Source organism: Zophobas morio, unplaced genomic scaffold (assembly GCF_036711695.1).
Source record: "Zophobas morio isolate AGI-343-1 ecotype UQ-CSIRO unplaced genomic scaffold, CSIRO_AGI_Zmor_V1 ptg000044l, whole genome shotgun sequence".
Classification (NCBI taxonomy): domain Eukaryota; kingdom Metazoa; phylum Arthropoda; class Insecta; order Coleoptera; family Tenebrionidae; genus Zophobas; species Zophobas morio.
The window spans coordinates 243,700-266,023 of NW_026972149.1; the positions used below are offsets into that span (position 1 = coordinate 243,700).

Genomic DNA, 22,324 nt, shown 5'->3' on the forward strand with positions numbered 1-22,324 from the left:
TCTGCAGTCTACAGCTTCCCAACGGGTTGTCTAGCCAGGCGCGGATATAGGATTTCGTTCAGGGGGGGGGGGGGGGCAATTTTTGTGCAATGTTACCTATCTGCCAGAAATTCGTTCTAAACAAAATAATTTATAAAATTTTAGCTAGTATACTCTTTTTCACATAACATGAGTGACATTTGGTTCTTTTCGTTACACGTATAGTGTACAGTAGAACCTCGATAATCCTAATTAATTGGGAAAAAGGTGTGTTCGGATTAACGATTTGTTCGGATCAGCAATTTTCCCAAAAATCTGAAAGGGAATTGAATAACAACTTCATACACAACTGAAAACAAACTTCAAGAAATAAACCTAAATTTTATTAAAGAAAAATTAAAGAATTCTTAAGCAACAATGGATAATAATAGATACATTCTAAAAAAATATTATTCCGTGACCATAAACACGCTATCTTTTGGAATAAACACCCCGGGATCTATACCCTGAAATTTTTCAGAATTTTTAGATGAATTTTTCAAAAATGAAATTTTCCATTATGTATTCGTATTACCTCCATTATGCAAGTTTCGACCCATTCTCGATGATTTTCGAAATTTAACTAAATATTTTCTTATAGATTTTGGACCTCAGAAGTCACTTCTGGCTTTATTTCTTCGATAATTTAAACCATTTTTCCAGAATCGTTGAAATATCGCAATTTTTAAAAACTTCGAAAAATTCGAATTTCACAGCGAATTTTCCGAAAATATTGCTCCGTTACCATAAACATGGTATATTTTTGGAATCAGCACGTCGGGATATATATCTCTGAATTTTTTCAGAATTTTTAGGAAATTTTTTCGAAAATGAAATTTTTCTCATGCAAATTTCGACCCATTTTTGACGATTTTCGAAATTTAACCAAATACTTTCTCTTGTAGATTTTGGGTCTCCGATAACTTCATCCGTTTTTCCAGAATTAGTTAATTAATTCAGTGCTTTGAAATATCGCAATTTTTAAAAATTTCAAAATATTCCATACAACATATGCAGAAAGATCTTGCGTCGTTTTTGGAAGTAGATGCATGTTTTCAAGTTCAGATCGGATTACAGAGTTTTTCGGATTAAAGAGGCATCGACTTCAAATAGCCTCTGTTCGGATTACTGGATGTTGAGACAATCGTGAGTTCGGATTATAGAGGTTGTACTGTATTTACAAAATGAAATATAATTTCAAAATTTTGAAATTGGTCAAAATAAAGTACCTCGGTCGTGTGTCGGGGGGGGGGGGGGGGGGGGGGGCAATGGCCTTCGGTGTAATTAATCACTTTGCAAACTCTTTAGCTTACGCTCAGGAAGCAACAAATTGGGAAAATTCAGTCAAGCTGAAATGCTCGTCAGTTATGTATATTGAAAATATGCAGATATAATATGATTAGACAGTGTATATCACAGGTCAAACTAGTTTCATCCGAGATGTACATTACATTGTCAGGTGTCAGAAGTAGGAATGGATTAGACTCCGATTTTATTGTCTTCCCCCAAGTTTGATCAAACATATTTGACAGTGTGATATCAGGATAACATTTTAAGATTAATTATATTTGTCGTTATCTTTGCCAGCAATCCAGTCCTCAATCTCTTTAATTCTAAAAAAATAATTCATTAAATAACAATTTAAAACCGTTATAAAGAAACTAACGTTCTTGGAACTTTTGTCAAATTAACTACGCCTTCCGTTGTTATAAGCACATCGTCTTCAATTCTAACACCTCCAGTACCGCGGAATCTCTCAATAACATCCGGTACCAAAAACTTTGACAATTCCGGATCTTCCAAGGCCTCATCCAACAACTAAAATGCGAGTACTGTTTCTGCTGTTTGAAATAAAACTTTACTTACAATGTCGATAAAATAACATCCTGGCTCAATGGTTAATATCATGCCTTCGCCTAGAATTCTATTGGTTCTTAACTTTTCCAGTCCTCGTGGTGCTTGTAGTCTTACAGGTTGCCCACTTATGTAGCCACCTACATCGTGGACATCTAAACCCAATAGATGTCCCAATCCATGCGGTTGGAAAATGGCACCCATACCAGCCTTAATCATAGCATCAACATCACCTTTCAAGAGTCCGCCTTTTTTCAACTCCTCAACTAGGGTTCGATTTGCCAACAGGTGCATATCTCCCCAACTAACTCCTGGTTTCGCTGCCCTGAAAACCGCCAAATTTGATGTCAAAACTGCTTCGTAAATCAGTTTTTGATCCGGAGTAAACTTTCCAGATACAGGAAAAGTGCAAGTGATATCCGCAGCGTAACCAAAGTAATTAGCACCCATATCAAAAAGACTGGAAGATATACACATTAGGTGGTGCCACAATAAAAGTATTAGTGTCATGTACCATAATTCTCCGTCATTTATGAAGCGATCATTAGGTACGGCTGCATGTCCGTAGTGCAAAGTCGCTGCGTTAGTATGAGAAGCACAAATACATGTATACGAAACAAATCTGCAACCTCCAACTGAATAACAATGATGAAGAAACTCGGATTCACACTGATATTCGCTTTTTCCGGGCTGGGCAAATCGCATCACTTTGCGGTGAGCAGCAGACGACACTTCCACGACGTACTTCATAACAGCAATCTCGAAGCGTGTTTTAAAAACACGTCTAAAAACAAAAAAATCTTACAGTATTTCTCCTCTCTTTTTTTATGCGATTCATCAACTTTTTGATGAAGCTTAATTTTAATGTCTACAGTATAACACTAATCGAAACGTTACTGCATTCTAGAATCTTAACCACCTAGAAAATCTAGTGACTCAACCTATTCAATACTTACACGAAGTTGGTGCCGAAATCTTTGACGAAAAGCGACAACGATTTCACATAGATTTTTATTGAGTGGACAAAGAAAAGTATTTTTGTTAACATATGAAAAATGCATAATTATACAAAATAAATACGTATACCTTACGTCATATTCGTAATTAGTAATGCAACAAATGTGCAAAACAGTTTTAAAACAAAAACAGGTCTTTAACATTTAAATATTGCAGGCTTGTGTTATTATAAAATCATATGCAGAGTAACATTATCAAAGTACAATTTTGTTAATACAGTTTTGTCATGACGTCATAATACATTTTGGGAACAAATACTTCCACAAGTAAATTTTGGTACGTACATTGTAACAACACTATATTCTTGAAATTTCAGGAAAGTTAGATCAGGTGTTTTTGTTTTATTCATAAAATTTTTGGCTACCTTCTAACGTAGTTCCAAAAAAAAATGTATTACCAAAACACACACAACATTAGACCTGGGAATATATTTTTAAAAACACATTTATCCAATAATTTTTTGAGATGATGTCATCATTTCTTAAAGGGACACTAGACACAATTCCTAGATTAAACGCAGTGTCATTAAAAAATGTTAAAGGAATTGCTAAGTGAAATCGTATCATTACTTACAAACTTTGTTTGTTTAAATTGGATAACTCGTATGCGTATGAAAATATGACTGCATTATCAAGCCACAGCCAAAGGAGTATGTCACAATACAAATTTCAAACAAGATTTGTTTAGCAGTATTCTGGGATGACGTCATCAAATTTTTGGCAAGAATGAATAAATAACTTTTTATTAGCGTTTTACTACCTGCAGGATTTCTTAAAGTATGTCTAAAACTCCACAGAATTCAGTGCAGTAACTACAGAGAGTATCTTGAGAGGTACGCCAGACATACATAAACGGTACATCAACATTTTGATTTTTTACAAGCTGTGAAATGGCGAACAACATTAAATTGATTGTTAGTTAAATGTACCCTCGGGAAACTAAAAGTAGTTACGAAAGTTAAACCTCTTGACCTTTGGTTCTAGTCGAATTAAAACTAAAATAGTAGAAACTCCAGGAGTTGTTCTTATTGTTTTGGAAGATCTATATATTTTTTTCAGCTGCCTGAAAACGGCGCTACATTCAGTCCTACACTTCAAAAATGATAAAAATACATAAATCAATCTTTTCTTTCAGTGTTATTTAGAGAAAATCTAAACACAAATATCTCTGCAATGCGTTTACGAGACTGAAAATGAAAAAAAAAAGTAATTTTTATATATTCGTTGTATATATTTTTAAAATTTTAATCGACACACGAAAATGTCACGTTTATAAACATTATGATAACTCGTGAACGTATGGCAAATATACAGTTAATGTGAGCACAGCGAGTTACTAGTACGGGGCCATCTATAGTTATAGTAGCTTGCATAGATATAGTAGCCGTACATAGAGTCGAAATTTGAGAAAATAAAAATAACATAAAACCGGTTCAAACGGAATATTAAATGTCATCTTTTCCGTTATAATATAATCTTTTTAATTTCTGAGCTCAATCTCGTCAGTAAAAACGAAGCTCTGTTCACTGTACACAAGTTGTGGTATGGTATATTCATCGTTGCGGAGGTAGGTGGAGCGAAAAACCTAGTCATCTTAGCAGCAAACACGGCTATAAATTAGTCCACGTGGACTGTTTGTTTCCTGTCATATTTTAGTTTGCGTGAACCAATTGTATTGCACCAAACGGTTATTATACTCGTGGAAATGCATTTGCAAACTTCCATCTTTCTCTAGATCGTCGGTTTCGTAGCTGTGTGACAAATCGTTTGTCGTTGATACAAAATAGTAAGATTACAGTGACCGTAAGATTTTGTGCAAACGGCCTTAAATACACCCCTGTGCGACGCGACGCATGCCACAGTGACAGAACTTACAAGCCATCGTCGGCTCCGTTTGAGCCGGTTTTATTTTATTTTTATTCGCAAATTGCGACTCTATGGACGGCTACTATATCTATGCAAGCTACTATACAATACGTTACATGCATACAGAGATGTGACATGTTATTGTTCAATAAACTCCTGTACCTCAGTGTACGAGGGCCGATCTAAAAGTTTTGAGAACAGGGTAAACGAAGGGTGAAGGACTTGACCGTTTCGACGAGATTATTAAAGTACCATTAGTGGTGTCTACCATACAATAATTTCAGTTACTTCCTGCTGCCCGTTCAGTCTTTAACAAGGATGCGCATTTGTCGGTGCAAAGGTCGAAATGTATCATCAGGCGACTGAAATGACCATCCTTTCAACTTTTCCTTAGTTTGAATTCTCCATACCAAGAGTCACTGTTGCTTTAGCAGGCCTTTCATCGCCATATGTCCCTCTTAATTTTTTCAAAGCAGTGATATTCTTTTACTCCAACCTTAAAGTCATAGAAGACCATTGTCTGCAAAAGTTCTTTGCTCAATTGCAGTGCACCAACTAATCCACGTTCCTGTTAAAGACTAACGGGTAACAGGAGGTAATTGAAATTATGGTATGATGGACACTATTAGTGGTACTATAATCTCATCCAAACGGTCGAGTCCCCTCACTTCTCGTTTACCCTATTCTCAAAACTTTTTAAACGACCCTCGTATATGCCTAGGAACTGGAAACTTTGCTTTTAGATAATCATTCATTCAAACAACTTAATATGAAGGTTCTAATTCAACTAGAACAAGGTTAGGGGTGGAGCATATGGATCGATTTCACGTCGATTGACTTACAGGTCCGCTATTTCATTGAATAGCAAAGTATTATCCACTACAAACCTGAAAACGACTATTTAATAATCAATGAATTTATTTTAAAAATAAACTTACTTCTCAATACCATCAAATGTAGCCTCTTTTGCCGTTAACCCACTATCAGAATTAACCCCATTCTAAAAATATAAATACATATGTGACACTCGATGACTGAGATAACTTACCAATGTGAGCAGTACTGTGGGATTTAATTTCTCAAGAACCGATGCAATCTAAAATGTTTAAGTGTTAGATATTTCGTACACCTCAAGTAAACCAAACAAATAAACACATATGCATACCTCATCACTGTAATGTACATGCGGAATGTTATACTTTTTGCCAAAGTATTCAAGTGAATGCAACGGTCCCATCCATATGGCATAGCTTGGAGGAAAACGTGGTACAAAAAGATGGGTTTCGCCCGTGTTGACTTCAATCGCACCAAAGCATCCAGGTTCAATAGCTCCAAAAGCCCACATAAAATACGACTCCTACAGATTTTTTTTTTTTTAGTATAATGAAAGGGAATGGCTTAGTAAATGTTGTATAGAGAAACTAAAATTCTGTTAAATGTTAGACTGTGCACAGTTTTGAAAACAAAACCAAATCGTACAATATTCCAAACTACTTTTGGATTTGTTCATTCACATTTGATTTAAGTTTATTATGACATCTAAATAACACAAGATACATATGTGAGTTTGATGATATATGTTTTTTAGATTTCATTTTCGGCAACAGGTATTTTGAGTTTTAACCTATGTTGTATATAAATCTGCTAATACAATTACATGTTTCTCTTATACATACATATTTTTTAACTTATATATCGTAGATCAGTACCAAATCAATAGTAGGGTCCGTTATGCATTTACCACTATCCAACGTTCGATAACGAAAAATTTCAAAGAATTGTTTTTCCTTGTACTGTGGGTATTGTTGGTGATTTAAAAGCGACGGTACGGTTTTCAAATTTTATTTCGTTCCTTATACTATTCGAGAGTGCCAGGGAGAAGAAGGAAGGGTGTTTTAAAATGGTATACAGGTAGGCTCGGTCTCGAAGAGGTGGAAGTAGGTAAAGAAAGAGTTTAGAAAATTCTAGAAGCAAGAAGAGAAAGTATGTAGGAGCGTAGGGCAGGTAGACGAAAGATAGGAAGTATTTACATTTTTACAAAGATTAGGAATGGGCTCAGGTAGAACACCTGATTTTGTGGGAACGGTTGTTCCTACAGTACTTTTAAAAATTTCTTTTGCTGATATTCACAATGAAATAGTTTCTTCTTTCTACTATTGTAAATGTTTTAATAATCTAATTTAAATATTAATTGCATGTAAAATAAAATAATTATAATCGATGACTGGAAAACAACACTGAACTTTATTTTATGTCAATTTTATAACAGCCAAGTAAGACACAAAAATATGTAACTATGTATGTTTTTAAGATAAATAATAATATTCTTCGTTGCATTTATATGTTGTAACAATTGATGATATAATTTAATTATTCTGCGCTTTGTGACAACTATATATCTGAAAATATCGACGATAATATCACTTATATATGTAATATATAAAATCAAACTATATTTCAAACCAATTCCTATAGGTACAGCTCATCTAAATTAACCTTAAAATTTAAAATCATATCTTACGTTGACGATGGTGTCGAACATTGGAGAATTACAACGTTATATTACACGAAATGATTACAGGGGTACTTACCCTGTAATCAGTTAAGTTAAGTATAGTATTTTTTGCCTTGTTCTTAGCGGTATCTTTTCAAGATATTTAGTTTTATACACAAATTTTGGCAACCGAGATGTATACTAGCAAGTTCTTAGCAATTCAGGTACTAAATATAATTTAGTTTAATTATATAATAGTCTCACATTCCGAAAAGAAAACGAAATGGATCAGTTCAATATTGTGACAACTGTATTGGGCTTTATGTTTGTTTATTAGACTAATTCTGGCATTTTTTATTGTTGTTCAATAGTATGACAAAAATATAAACGCTCCTAAGAGTATAACCAATGGTCTGTTTGAAAAATGTTTTTAAATTTTTAATTCGATATATATTTTTTAAGGACAAATCTGTTAAATTTCCAATAATCTCTCTAATATTTTTGTTCTAGTATAATACATAAGCTGCCTATGTTTTGCACACATCAAAACAAATTTAGAAACGGGTATTATAATCATTGTTGCTTTTATAATAATTTATTAAAACGCAAAAGTTTGATATAAAATATAGTTCGTTACAAGACATGTATTTCCTGTGTTAACGAAAAGTAAAGCAAAGAACTATATGAAGTGTAATATAAAATTTTAACAATAAAATAGAGTAGGCATGACCTCATAATCTAGTTCATGTAATTAACGGAACAAAATGCATATTGAAAAAACCTGTATGCAAGGTCAATTCTCATATACACTCACTTGCCGAAAAACGTTGTAGGTGGTGTCTGTATCATAGAAAGGAACTTCATCGCCTCCTTGAAGAACAACAATAGCGTTTCCAGACGATTTTGGACGTAGACGTTCTACTAGTCGACGTCGATTCAGAGCAAATAGTTCCAAAGGTATTTCCAAGGTTCCTGGACCCATCCATAGTTTATCACTATAAATAACAATAATTCTTAGTCAGCAGAGCATTTCACACACAATTTTATTACGGAGTAATTGAAAACCAAATAGTTTAAGACATAGTACAGTGTGGAAAATTAAACCAATAAAAACCAAAAATCAGGATCAGTACTCCTGCCTTTTTCTGATCGAAACAATGCAGGTTTTCTCCAATTTTTGCATTCTATAGTCGAAATTAATAACAACTTCAAACGTAAAAATAACTATTTTTGACTTATCAAAAATGTACGTATACGATTCACGGTAAATTTCTTTACCCAGTGGTTAACGAAATGACGTCAGCGTATTTTCAACCTGCAACATACACTTTACCACCAATCTGATAAGCCGTAATTATCTCCAAAACATGATTTGAGTTATCTAAGTATTTTTAGGGAAAATTAAAAAATATCCTCTGCTTGTAACTTGTTCATACTAGTAATCGCTTGTTTTTTTGTCTTGACAAATTTTCTCTCAGTAATAACAGTTTCATTAATTTTATACGAAACCGATTTTTTTGAACTTTTAAAATCTGCTGAAATAGTATATTATTAACCATGGTTGTAAAGCGACGCATTCTAGACCGAGCGCAAATTAGAACCCGAGGTAAAGCGAAAGGTCTAGAAGTGGCTTCACAACCGTAGTTAATATACTATTTTTTCACTAGTAGAAACCGTAAGACAATAAATTGAAAAAATAAACCTTCAATTTTTTGACGCAAAATGATTTTGTTTTGATTTCTAATCAAACTTAACCCGTGCGAAGCCAGAACAACACAGTTCCTTAGAATACTTTTCTGTTTGACAGTAAAAGCTGCGCCACTACCTTATTCAACAGTTTTAAGGAAAATATAATTAGTTTTGTTCTAATAAATTTCTTTATTAAATTTTGTAATTTTTGTACCCAACAGTGATTTGCAATTCCATGAATGTATTTTTGAATATATCTTTGTGACGTTCACTTTCATATCTTTCGCACTTTTTTCAAAACTGTCAATTTGTTTATGAGTGGTCACTTATCTCAATTTTACTATACGTATCTCATGATGGTCCTAACAAAGCGATTCTTCTATGACTTATTATTATAGTAACTACGTAAAAAATGATTTAGATTTTAATGCTCTATTTGTTGTTGTTTTTTTTAATAAAAAAATTCAATCGTATAGAACAAGATCTGCGGGACTACTGTCTTCAAACATTTTTCGATATTTTAGTTTGTGAAGTGAATGCCAAAATTTATCAGCGTCCACTGATCCAGAAGTATGCCTATCCACTCTTTAGAAGAAATATGGCGTGCTTTTTCTACGGTACTTTGCCTTTTTCACACTGGTTGTCAAATTTATTTCAAACTTCTTTTAAATGTCTCTCGGTTCTACTTTGTGTCCACAATTACTATCTGGACGAAATACTGGAGGCATTATGTTGAGTGATGCGAATATTTGTAAAAACTTGATGACATCAAAATTGCGATCAATTTTTAACAGAATTTCGTTCAAAGTTATAACTGGGTAAAAAAGTTGCCGTTTAAGCCAAAGTGTTTCTCTTTTATAACTTTTGAATTAAAAATTTAAAACCACTATGAATATTCACTAGCATGTTTTTCAAATGGATTCTGTTCTTTTATTTTCGATAACACAACGACAGTTTAAACCTAAATATGCAAATATATTTTGAGAACTTCATGAAATCTGTAAAGCTACTTAGTTCTCTCGGCTCTGAATTACAATAAATAATAAACTTTCAAAGGCTTGTTAATAATAATATTTTAAGATTCCGCTTTGTGTAATAAATATAATCATTTTTATGTATACAATGTAATATTAATTCTACTGTGATTATGCTTTTTGAATTTCAAGAAAATTAAATTAATCATTTCTCCATAAAACAAATCGATTCAACGAGAAACAAAAATTTGTCACCGACGCACAAGAAATATCCTTCAAAGCGTTTTATTCATAAAGTTTTATCAGAAGACGCTATCCGCTTTCTGCAGGGGCAAAACAAATCTATTTTAGTTAGTGGGTTATTTATTATTAGTTAACATGTTATTCCTTTACCAATATTAATACCATACCAAATTTAGGAGACGTGCGTATGTTGTTTTCAAGTAAATTCTAAAATTTGTTTCTATAAAATGTATTGTCCAAATAATCCAAAGTTAAAAAAATTGGTCTAAAGTTATTCCGACAGAATTTCCCTAGCTTTTAAAATACAGGCGAACAAATACAGATTCTTCGAAAAATTATAAAAGTAGACTAAATAACTCCTTAAAATAAAGACTCAACTCCCTCAACAAAATTTTGCGATCACGTCATCAACATTTTATCAAGGATGCATATATCAATTTGATAGATGCAGTGTAATACTAGACTAATAATAACAGTACTGTATATTCAAATTTTCCGAAAAATGTGTAAGCAGTTCTTGATTTGATCAATAAAACAGATTGCCTCATTAATTTTTTTGAGTCACTCTGTATAAGTAATTCTAAAAAAAATTGAATAACGATTTACCATGATTACGATAACCCTGGAACTTTTGCAAGATTTCAGAGCATTCAATTTTGCAGTTTCAAAGTCAAATTGCAAAATGTTGATATACAATCTTGATTTCTTTTTCCAAAAGCTGGACCTCTAGAGTGAAAACTCGACACCGATTCATAAACCACGAGGGCAGGAATATCTTATTTTGTAAAATTAAAAACAAATTTACTATTGTGGGGACAACTAGCCAAATTTTGGTTAGCGTTTTACCATGTACATGATATTCATAATACGCATATACAATTTGACAAAAATCGGTCCGGTAGTCTACACAACCAGACGGACAGAGAGACCAACGTAAACGGGAAACCACACTTTTTTCGTACTCTAGGGGTTACGAAACGTTGAGAAAACATGAAAGTGGCAAGTTGCCCAATGAACTCCATTATTATACTTCCTTAGCTTACGATCAGGCAGTAAAAATATGACTGTATTGATAAACCACAAGTATAAATTCATAATATTTTAAGATAGGATTTATTCACCAACAATAGAATGAAGTCATCTCCAAAATTTACTATTGCATGTGTGTTTTATGAAGCCGTGTTGAGTTTTTACCATAGGTATCCTATTTTTTTTACTCCCGAAGGTGGTTTTTATTTAAACCCATGCGTTCCTTTCTAGATATTTTGCAATCGAGATTTTTTTGGAGGACCCATCGCGACTTCCGCTTCTAGACTTTTCTTTGACATTTCTATGAGTCGTCGGATCGGTGCACATCGTAGAAAACCCATAGGCGTCGTATGGGTTTATTTCGTAACAATATTATCCTGAGATGAAATTGCTTTTGCTTCACAAATATGAAATATTGTTTAAAAATGGTTATACAGGTGACTCACCAGAATAATGAATGGAGTGATATATGTTATCGATTAATTTAGAAATGGTTCTAATTGTTTCGAAATTCTATAAATACTTTTACGATAATCCATGCGCGTAAGGTTAAAAATAATGATGGATTATTATTAAACCACATCTAGAGGACAATATCGCGCTACTCATTTGTAGTGAAATTAATTAATAAATTTTAAGAAGTAGTCATTGATTTTTTGTAAGGGGAAAAACGACAAATTTTGTATACCGTTGTTGTTTCCAACTTGAAGTTAACATCTAAATCACAACGAAGGATGACATTGAAAATAAGTTGGTATAATCAAAAAACTAGGGTAAGCCTAACCCAGCCTCTGCTTTTTGCAGTACCTACAGATTAGATATTAAGCAGGTAAGTATTTGTGTTTAATAATTAGCATTATGAAAGAAAATTATTAAACTCCAGTCCAAATTTAAGATACTGTAATTTCTTACGTCACACTAAATAAGTAGTATCTGTAAAATATACTGAGGATGTATTTATTTAATTAACATTTACAATTTTTATAATTAGCAAGTAGGGTTCTTACTAAGTATTCCTTATTTAACCGAACAGTTATTAATTTAAGTAAGTAGCTATTATTTCACCAAGCATATATTATTCTAACTAAGAATTTATTTTTTAACTGAGCATTTATTATATAACTTAGCATTTATCATTTTTACCGAGCAAAAATACAGAGCGTTTAAAAATAGAACTGTGCATTTAATTCATTAACCATTCTAACGACAATCGTAACATGTTTGCAAAATTTATTAAAAAAACTGAAGTTGAATGAAATAAAGTACTGCCACTTTATTTTCCAAAAATTAGTAAAATCTGTTTCACAAAAGGGTCATTTAAACGTATCATTATAATCGTAATCTAAAGGTCTATCAAAACCCGTTTGAAAAAAACACACTTTGGAATTTTAAAAATATTTGTATCGCGGAGCTGAGGCTACAGCTAAAACCAATGGCGTTTACAGAATTTCAAATTTCTATCCATAGATTTCGAACTTTTGTCTGGGAAACGTGCATACCAACTTTTTCGTGGCCACTGATACAGCACGAAATTTCCGGGAACGGTTTCAAAGTCAGAACTTTAAAACCGAGACAACAGACGAATTAGTGTTCCTTGACTAAATTGCTGTCCCATCATGCATAAATCTGACGAGACGTCTAACAATTTCACCCATTGAATAAAAATATTTTTGACCGTTAAAAACCTAACGGAAGGTCTGCAGCAAAATAGGTATGTCTCGTAAGTTGGTTACGTTCCTTTTTTTATATGCTATAGTTCTTTGTGGAATATTTAGCAACAGATAGTTAAAGTAATAAATCACTACAATGCTGCAATATATTCTGGTGTTAAATAAATATGTTTATATACTTTTAGTTTGAGTCAGCGAACTGAATGACGTTGCAAACAAGGAAGACGAAACAGGTGGATGAACTTCCTTCGTCTCCCACTACATTCCACAATCACGACGGTTCTAGAAAGCGATCTCGGTGGCTACCACATAAAATATGTTAGCGAATATCTTGAATATTTTATTACGTTCGCAACGAGAACAAGTGAAAATGGAAAAATTCGCCAGGTCGATGTAGCGGGTATTTCACCTCAAATGCACGTACAAATTTTGTTATTTGCGACGGAAAAATCGAATCTTTTTCGAATTCCACAAATTGTTGCAAAATGGGGAGTTACGTGCTGAGTCACTGTTTACATGATTTCATGCTTAGAGAAAAATAAGAAATGTAAATAAAGTAGGTACGCGCTGGCGAAAACAACAACAACTCGTTTGTGTGAATGCTGAATTAATTGCTCTTGTATGTACACTAGCTTGATTCTTTCGACATTGTTGTTTGTAAATTGCAAAATACATTTATTATTTTCAGTGTCTCAACATATCAGAAACTGTTTTTGTTTTTGTTTACATTTTCTGACAAAAAGTGTGTAGACTTTCATAAAACGCTCAACTTTCTCGTTTTTTAACAAAACTTCAAATTAATATAGTGAAAATATCAGTGCAATTGACTCTAATAAGAGAATAACTGAAATGGTTTTTATTTAGTTCCTTCTGTGTTTTTGTCAATCAATTTCACCCACAGAGATACATGAGGTATCATTTTAAAATTCAAATGTTATTGTTTAACCTACTCTAACAATTTACATCTTTATATTCTATTTTTATTTTTCAGAAAACTACACTATTTTTTACTTGATTCAGATATGAAAACATTCGACAACTAAAACATATTTTTCAAACATTTTTAGACAAATTTGACCCTCCAGTGGACAAGTGACCTCAAAATCACACCAGTACGCGGATAAGGCCTGTCAGAACCATAATTTAAATAACCACCAAATCCAAGTTAATAAATACATATTAAATTTTTTATTCTCTTTAATATGAAGCTTATTTACTATTATTACACAAAATTTTACAACAATCGGTACAGTATTTGGAGATTATACAGAAGACAAACAGACAGACAGACAGACAGACAGGCAGACGGCAACGGGAGACTACTTTTTTCGTACTTTCGGGGTCATGAAACGTCTAGAAATCATGATCATGAAAGTGGTAAGTCGCTCGATGGACTCGATTACTATATACTAGTAAAAACTTTTAAGTAACAAAAGAGTTTGGTTTCGTTTATGATAGAAAACTTTGATATAATACCATCTGGATAATAATTAGATAATAAATCAAAAACATAATACATAATCATTTAACGCTCAGTGCTGAAGGCGAAAATAAAGTAAGGAGTAATTAATATATATGCAAATGGATCACTATCTACATATAAATTTTAAGAGCAATCGCTAGCAAACGCAACGGTAAAATTCTTTGGCTCGGAAGAGCTGTCCGTAATATTGACCGGGTGTCATAATAATCATTAGGATAATTTACAACATTGCCTGCTTGCTACCCACCCGAACTTTTCGAATTCTGACCAAGTAAATTTTATTCCATATACTAGTCTGTGCCTTCGAAGTTTCTGGCAACCGAATAGAATAAATAATAAAAATAAATTATTCTAAATACTTGTTAAATGTAGTTAAATCTAAAAATCAGCGCAAATAACACAATACATATTTGAGGTTTAATAATTACTAAATGCATATATGATTTTACGTTTTCGTGAACTACTAGTAACATTTTCACAGCAAAAATATTTTTTTATGTCAGTGGAAACATGAATCAATCAATTTATCAAAATTGACTCCATTTTGGACAATCTATTATGAAACTTATTACAAAAGGAACAGAAGACGCCTAAGGATGATCGATGAACAAAAAAAAAAAAAAAATACTGTAACACAGATCGTCCCAACTTTTAAGTACGTAGCCCCAAAGACAAAGTTAATTCATCAGATTTATCTTCTGCAACCCAATTAAAACTAATTTCCAAAAAGTAAATCACATTTGGCTCTACTCTGAGACATTTCTGCATTTTTATGAACAAGTAAACGACAAAAGTTGCGATATAAGAACACAGGTTACGATAATTGTAGTTTTTGTATAATTTTTACTTCTCGAGCGTAGGCCAAGGAAGCATTGCAGTCGAGTCCAACGGGCGACTTGCTGTTTTAATACTTTTTCGATCTGTCGACATTTCTGTCTGTTGTCTGTGTCAACTGTGTGGTAGTTACAATAGGCCAACTCGGCACCGAGCCCCAAATAAAGATCGGTGAACTCGGCACTACAGCAGCAGGTATGGTAACAAGGGTTAATCCGCCCACTTCCCAAAATACCTTCCCTCTAGTCAAATCGTTATGTGCAAATAAATAACACAAGTCTGCAAATTTAACTTTTAAAAATTTATTTTTGTTCTGATGGGTGTCTTGGGTAGTTTTTTTAGCGTTGATTACGTCTATGATATCTGTTTGTCGTTTTCACGTAAGGTTTATTTGTAAAACAAGATTAAAACTGAAAATTTTAAGTAGTTAAGAATATTATAGAAATACTGTAATAGATTTTTTTCATAATCTGCATACAAAAATTTATTGGATGAGGTGATTTTTCTGTTAACAGAACCGATTTTTTTTTTACTTTGTTTCCTTAATTTTTTGGTTTTTGAAAATTTGTAGGTGATAGAATGTTTTAATTAGCTTTTTCTCGTTATTAGCGTTTAAAAATCGAGGCGATGACTCGAGGATTCTTGTTAATAAACATTGTTTTGTTGAAATCCTATAATGTGATATCATTGTTTAGTTTAGTTTCTATAAAGTTTTTTGAAAAAAAAAAAAAAACACTTATATGTATATGTAGGTAAAATCATTTACCTATATATGATTTTAAGTAATAAAAGATATTTTGGAACAATCGTTTTAATTTAATGAATTGTACAAATATTTCCTGTTAAAAAACATATTTTTATGTTATTTAAACAATATATCTTTTTTTAAAGTGCTTATTAGAGATGTACCGACTGTAGGTCTGGCCGACTAACCGACTAACCGACTAGCCGATTGTTCGGCCAGTAAAAACCGACTAGTCGGCCGACTGTTCGGCTTTGCTAAAATCGGTTTATAATTGCGACAGACAGCGTGTTTTTTTTTCTATTTCTCTGACTACCTTAAAAATTTGTTTTATTTTAATAAAAGGAGTAAACTAAATAATAACATTGATCGCCATCCATTAACTGAAAATAAATAAATATTCGTGGATTTGTTTTTTATTAATATTCGATTTTGATATGCAAAAAGCCTATTCACATTACACTCAAGAAAGTTAAAATTCAGAAAATATATAGCAAACTTGGTCTTTAACTTGATTTATGAAATTGATATAAACTTTTATAGTAGTGTGGAAATTGTAAAACAACCTTTGAACTTTTTATGTTAAGTGATTTCAAGAACTGCAATAGACAATGTATGATGTATTTGACGGGCCGCCTCCCAGATCCAAAGCCGCCTGATAAAGAGAAGCACAAATTATTGACAATAGTCAAAACATTAAAAGATCAAAAGCAAAAAAATAAACAGCGCAGAAACGACCTTGCCACATGCCAGGATTTGATCAAAATAGAAGATTAATCATTTCGTTATCTCGAGCGTAAATAAAAGTATGTGTACATACCACATAGGTATTCAAAGCGATAATGTCGGAGCGCAGAATATTGGCAGCTTGACGTTTGTACGTTTGTACACAAGGAGACAAATTAAAAAGAGTCTGGAATAAAACGACTTTTTCAAGGGACTTTAAAGCGATTATTTATTTGCAAAGAAGGCATAAATTGCGCTCTTTGACGTTACGTTGGTTAAACAGTAGCAGGGCCGGATTTAGATCCAGGGCGGCGAACTTTACTTTTTTATGTGGGTGCGGATTTTAATGAGAGCTATATTAATAAGGATAACGATGTAATATCCGTAAACTGTAACTATTTAAAATTCTATATACATTTAATGATACACTACACAGAATAATAAATTAATAATGCTGATGCGTAAACACCTTTTGCGTAAAGCTATTATTCGTACTTTTGACGCTGCTCTGCATGTAAATAAATGGGCCGCGGTTTACGATAGCCGAGACTAGAAAAGATCGAAAATAAATGTATGGTTCTTTCGGTAAACAATTTGTCGAAGTACCGTGACTGGCAATTTTCAACGTGAATGCACTATTTTAAGTTTGCTGCAAAATACGTGTAAGTTGTTGTGGTTTGTCACCTGCGACATTTTTAACAATTTAAAAGTCTGCTGTTTTAACTATAATGTAGTTATCGTAAGTTACGCACTCTAGGTTAATCATCTTACCTGGTTAGAATGAAATTTATATATAACAACTTTTTAACTAAACTAATTTCAATCGAATATTGTCACTATTCTTTACATATTGCGGTTACAGAATTAGAATAACGTTGCAACAATATTGATGGAAGTTCTGAAAATATGTTACTGCCTAAAGCCGGCACTGGTTCAAGAAAAAGCACGTGTAATAATTTGTTTACTGATATCGACATTCATTAAATGTGGTGTTGTGAAGGTGCAAATCAATAAAATATACCTAAAAACTCCTCAAATAACAAACACAGTTGTTTCGTTTGTGATATCACCTTGTGAGCTTTACGGTTTAATATATGAACAATTTCATTTCTCATATTTTAGTTACTCAAAGTTTGATTAAATAAAATTTATTTTTGAAAGTTAAATAAATACAACAAGCCTTAGAAAAGGATGTTTTTATCTCAAGTCCAAGTTTAGTCACTGTAGTATAATAAACATACAATAAAAACAATAACAATTGTCAGCTTATCTTGTTTATCCATGTGACACATATTTTGACACTCTCACAGTGAACAGTGATATATATAGCTACTTACGGTCCAATTATTACACAAAGTACCTACGTAATGATCGGCGGGATATTCTGTAACTTTATTTTTCTGGACCGCTGTATATTAAACTAATTGGAACAAAATAAGAAAAACATTTAGAAAATAAAATGGCGGCGAACATACTAGACAGTGCAAAATACATAATTACACATAATAACTAAGTGTTTTTAATTATTGCGCTATCAGCTGTAATACTTTTAATAGAACAGTTATCATAAAGTAATGACGATGTGTTTATATTTACTTGAACAGATATTTATCCAATGTAATTTTATTCACAAACAAAAAATGAAATTTTTGGACTCTCAACTGTAGATATTGAGATCTCAGATTACTCCGATAACATTTCTAAATAGTACCACTGATATCAACTCTACATTTCACGTGATTTTTATGTGCACGTCACACGCAATTTGATTTGACGGTTATTTTTGAGAGCAAAGGACACAAGACAATATGGCGACCGCAGTTTAGGTTGAAAACGTGGTCAGTCTAGTTATTTCTAGGTCTGTGTTCAAAATATTCATGATCGACATAAATATAGAGCGATCTCAGCGGGATTTTACGTAAAATTTACATCGTTGGGAATGGAATGGAATTTTTAAAAGAAAACAATCACAAAAAATTCCACATCCACTGTCAACGTCCATCTATTTTGACCAATGACTCTAGACACAGCAACAAACAAAATCCTATGATTCATCACATGACACCAATAGTAATGGACGCCAACCACGTAATACTAGAAACTAGAGGCCAAACTGTAAATATTCGCGTTCGTTGGAGAGCGGTCACTGTTCCTTTTGTGAGTTTACGTAATGCCAATAGAAAAAACAGTCTATTTGCAACGGTCAAACTTTTATTTCCAATTTTTTTAACGGATCCGAACAAAGACTGCTCATTTGTGGAGAAAATACATCCGCTTGTGAGGTTATCTAAAGATATGAGAGTGAATCATCAGTAAAAAACTTGTTCGTGCCATTTAAATTTTTTCTCTATAGCAATCTGACGAAGTTTCAACGGATTTAATCGATCGGGGAGTTGCTCAATTCGTGCCTTTTAGAATTGTTCTCAATATGTCAGCGCGATTTCTAAACTTACTACTACAGTTTTGAAACTGCTTACGAGCTACAGTTCGAAATTACAAGGTAGAAAACAAATTACAAACAACAAATTTTATTATCATAAGTCTTACATTAATCATCGTATCTATGCTTAAGAACTAAATTTCTGATGTGGCACTCCTATTATGGTGTTCGCGAAAACTTACTGTGATATATCTACGAATACATAAACAAGTGAAACTTACTCAGTTCGCGCAGTCATTTTTATTGTCACTACAACTCGACGACGATGTAACTAACTACTTAATTCATATAAAATTCCTTTATTGAGAGACTTAAGTGAAGTCGAGACGGCAAAGATAGCAAATGCTTATCTTAAGTTCTAACAATGACAAATAAATTACAAAAGCTTACAACAATAAATATCTTACACTTGTCTCTTCATCAATTTGTTAGTTAAGTAAAAGTAATAAAAATTAATCAGGTGCAATGAATGTTGTATATATGTTTTCACAATATTTCATAAATATCAAAACGAGGTATGGAGCAAGCGCTGATGATAATCGTCGAATGAGAGCGAACCCAATGCGTCACATGGCCAAACATGAGGAATCGTATAGTAAGAACGAATACGAATGGGCACGTTTTTTACCAAAAAATTCAAAATTTATGACAAATTTAATGGTTATTTTACAATAAATTACAGTTACGGTTACAATTTTACATGCAATCAATAAACAATTATACCAACAACAATGCACAAAAATTATAATGCAATACAGCGTATCTATATATATGTATCTAATTTTTTTAATATTTAAAGTTCCTAGAAATTCAATTTTGTTCTGGTCCTAATAATAACACTGTCACTATGTTGTTTTAAAATTTTTTTAAATGTGTTCTTCACTGTCAATGTTTACTATTCGCTATGATAAGATTACTATAACTTAAACATTTCATAATTTAATATTATATTGTACAAGAGCATGGAACATTGTACCCATTTGTCCCGTGTGTGCAATTTTATAAAACGAGATAAAGGCGACTCATATAAATGGAAAATCGCTCTCTTCGTATAGTACTAGGTGCACTCAAAAATCTGTTACATCAGTCAGCTACATAACGCTCCGTTAGGAATGAATTATTTTCATTATTTTATCGATTTGTGTTTTTGTATACATAACATAATAACGGAATAAATAACGTGGATTTTAATATTTCTTCTATTTTTTGTTTTGATTAGTACAAGACCCACAAATTGTCCGTAAAAATATTATGATCGGTTGGTGAAAAGGCATCTGATATCTTGTCGTTTGTTTTATGCTGCTGCGAAACTACCCCGATGAAAAGCCAGTGACAGTTGTCGATAAGTTGCAAATTTATGCAGCTTGTATAGTGGACCAAAAGCTATAAGGTTGTATGGCCATCATAAAATCATCCCATTGTGTCGAAGTTACCTAAGTTTTTTACAATAGAAAAGGTTTTAGGGTCGTAAATAAGGTGTCCACTGCAGCTCGACCGGCTCTTGTGGTTTCGTTCAGGGGCGGCTTTCACTAAATATGAAAATCCACCACTCCACTATTTCTTTACTACCTGCAGCCGCTGAGGGTTCCGAAATAACCACTCGCTTTGAAAGCTGGCCCTGTTAAATGTGAGCAAGAAATGTTTAGAAGACGATTTATTGCCAACCGGTAAGCTTAGTGCGAACCACACAAAGGGGTATTTATTTGCGGTCAACTACTTTTATGATGGTCATATAACCTTATACCTTTTGGACAAGTTATAAATGCAGTTAATGCAGTAACGGTCCCTGGACCATTCTACTCATTTTGAAAGGAACTCTACAACTTCGAACTGCTCTTTGATCCAAACAAGGGTCCATTACGTGCTACGCATACCAATAACCACCAAATGATTACACAACACTAGTGTCTCAGCGGCAAGCACTGGATTATCGTTCTCAATCTCAAGGTTGCGGTTACCCCGCTATCGATTTGTTTTCAACTTCCAAAATTTAATTTCTGCTTTTTCAGAATTTCACAGCTTGCGAATTGGTTTAAGTTTATGCGATCTCATGCTGCAGCTACGGCCATACGGTATCGTACGAAAAATTAATTAAATTAAAATACATTTTAATTTAATTAATTTTTCGTACGGTACCGTATGGCCGTAGCTGCAGTATACATAGTAAATATTACTCTGTTTTTGTTTTGAGTATCCAAGTGCATGTAAACACGAGATTTTAATGTCTGGGTTTGTAAATGATAACCAAAAAACAATTTAAACTTGCAGACTACCAAAGAAATCTGCAGAACCGGAAATGTTTACTAAATCCACTTGGTTTCGTTGCTTAATATTAGGAGAAATTATGAAGTTTTTAAAATTCCATGTTTTGAAAATATAAAATGTTTATTTTTAGGGAAAAAAAAACAAAACAAAACAAAACAAAAATGAGTAATAATATATGCAAATTTTCAGTCGTTTACATTTTTTGTTTGTTATTGTTTTGTGATCACATATTGTTATCCTCAATAATACAATAATAATAATAATAATAATACATCGTCGGGACTAAAAGAAAAAAGGTGGAAACATGTTATCACTACATTATTTCAAGATAGGTTCTATCTGTTTTTTACACCACGTAATGTAATTTAGCAGGTCGTAGAATTCCGAGTGTTGAAATAAAACCTCAAGCAATACACGGATAACACGATAATAGTAGGTAGTAAACAAAACACCCAATGTCTCAATTTACTCGATCTCAAGAGTTCGCGAAATTTATTGTGAATTCTGATTGATTCTACACTTTTTGGTTCCATTATACTGTGACTTATGGATGTTAACAACTTTGATGTTTGAAGTTAAAACCGCATCCTTTCAATTACACCACACGTTTAGCAGGTGTTGCTAAAACCAGACATGAACTAAATGAATATTTGTTATAAACAGAAAATAACAGTTTTTAAATGGAAGTATAAAATGTTTATAAAAAATTAATCGAAGGTTATTTCGACAAAAACTTCCCTCGCCCCTGAAGTACAACAAACCCAGCTTTTTCGAAAACCTATAGGATTTCATTTTGCGAATTTTATTTTTGATGTTGGCCTTCTAAGTTAAAATAAAGATATGTATGTACGTTGTGTTACAGTTTATTTCAGGTGAGTTTTTCCATTAAAAAATATTGTGATGACATCATCAACATGTTTGCAAGGATACGTATATCAATTTAATTAGATGCAGTGTAATACTAATAATAACAGTACTAGA

At 32.6% G+C, this 22,324-nt stretch overlaps 1 protein-coding gene across 2 annotated transcripts in view; it reads right to left on the reverse strand.

Annotated features, from left to right (window-relative positions):
* Nucleotides 1-1,373: 1,373 nt before the first annotated feature.
* The window catches only part of LOC135141199 (xaa-Pro dipeptidase), a 35,738-nt gene continuing 14,787 nt past the window's right edge, over nt 1,374-22,324 (reverse strand). The window contains exons 1-10 of one of the 2 annotated variants that reach the window (XM_064072066.1): nt 19,300-19,406; nt 8,063-8,243; nt 5,920-6,111; nt 5,803-5,850; nt 5,693-5,754; nt 5,597-5,641; nt 2,387-2,656; nt 1,885-2,332; nt 1,685-1,836; nt 1,374-1,631 (exon numbers count right to left, since the gene is read on the reverse strand). In XM_064072066.1, the coding sequence (XP_063928136.1) occupies nt 1,577-1,631; nt 1,685-1,836; nt 1,885-2,332; nt 2,387-2,656; nt 5,597-5,641; nt 5,693-5,754; nt 5,803-5,850; nt 5,920-6,111; nt 8,063-8,243; nt 19,300-19,316 (1,470 nt within the window). In that variant the 5' untranslated portion in view covers nt 19,317-19,406 and the 3' untranslated portion in view covers nt 1,374-1,576. Of the gene's footprint in view, nt 1,632-1,684; nt 1,837-1,884; nt 2,333-2,386; nt 2,657-5,596; nt 5,642-5,692; nt 5,755-5,802; nt 5,851-5,919; nt 6,112-8,062; nt 8,244-19,299; nt 19,407-22,324 lie in introns of those variants that run through there. The other variant, XM_064072065.1, reaches the window with a different exon arrangement.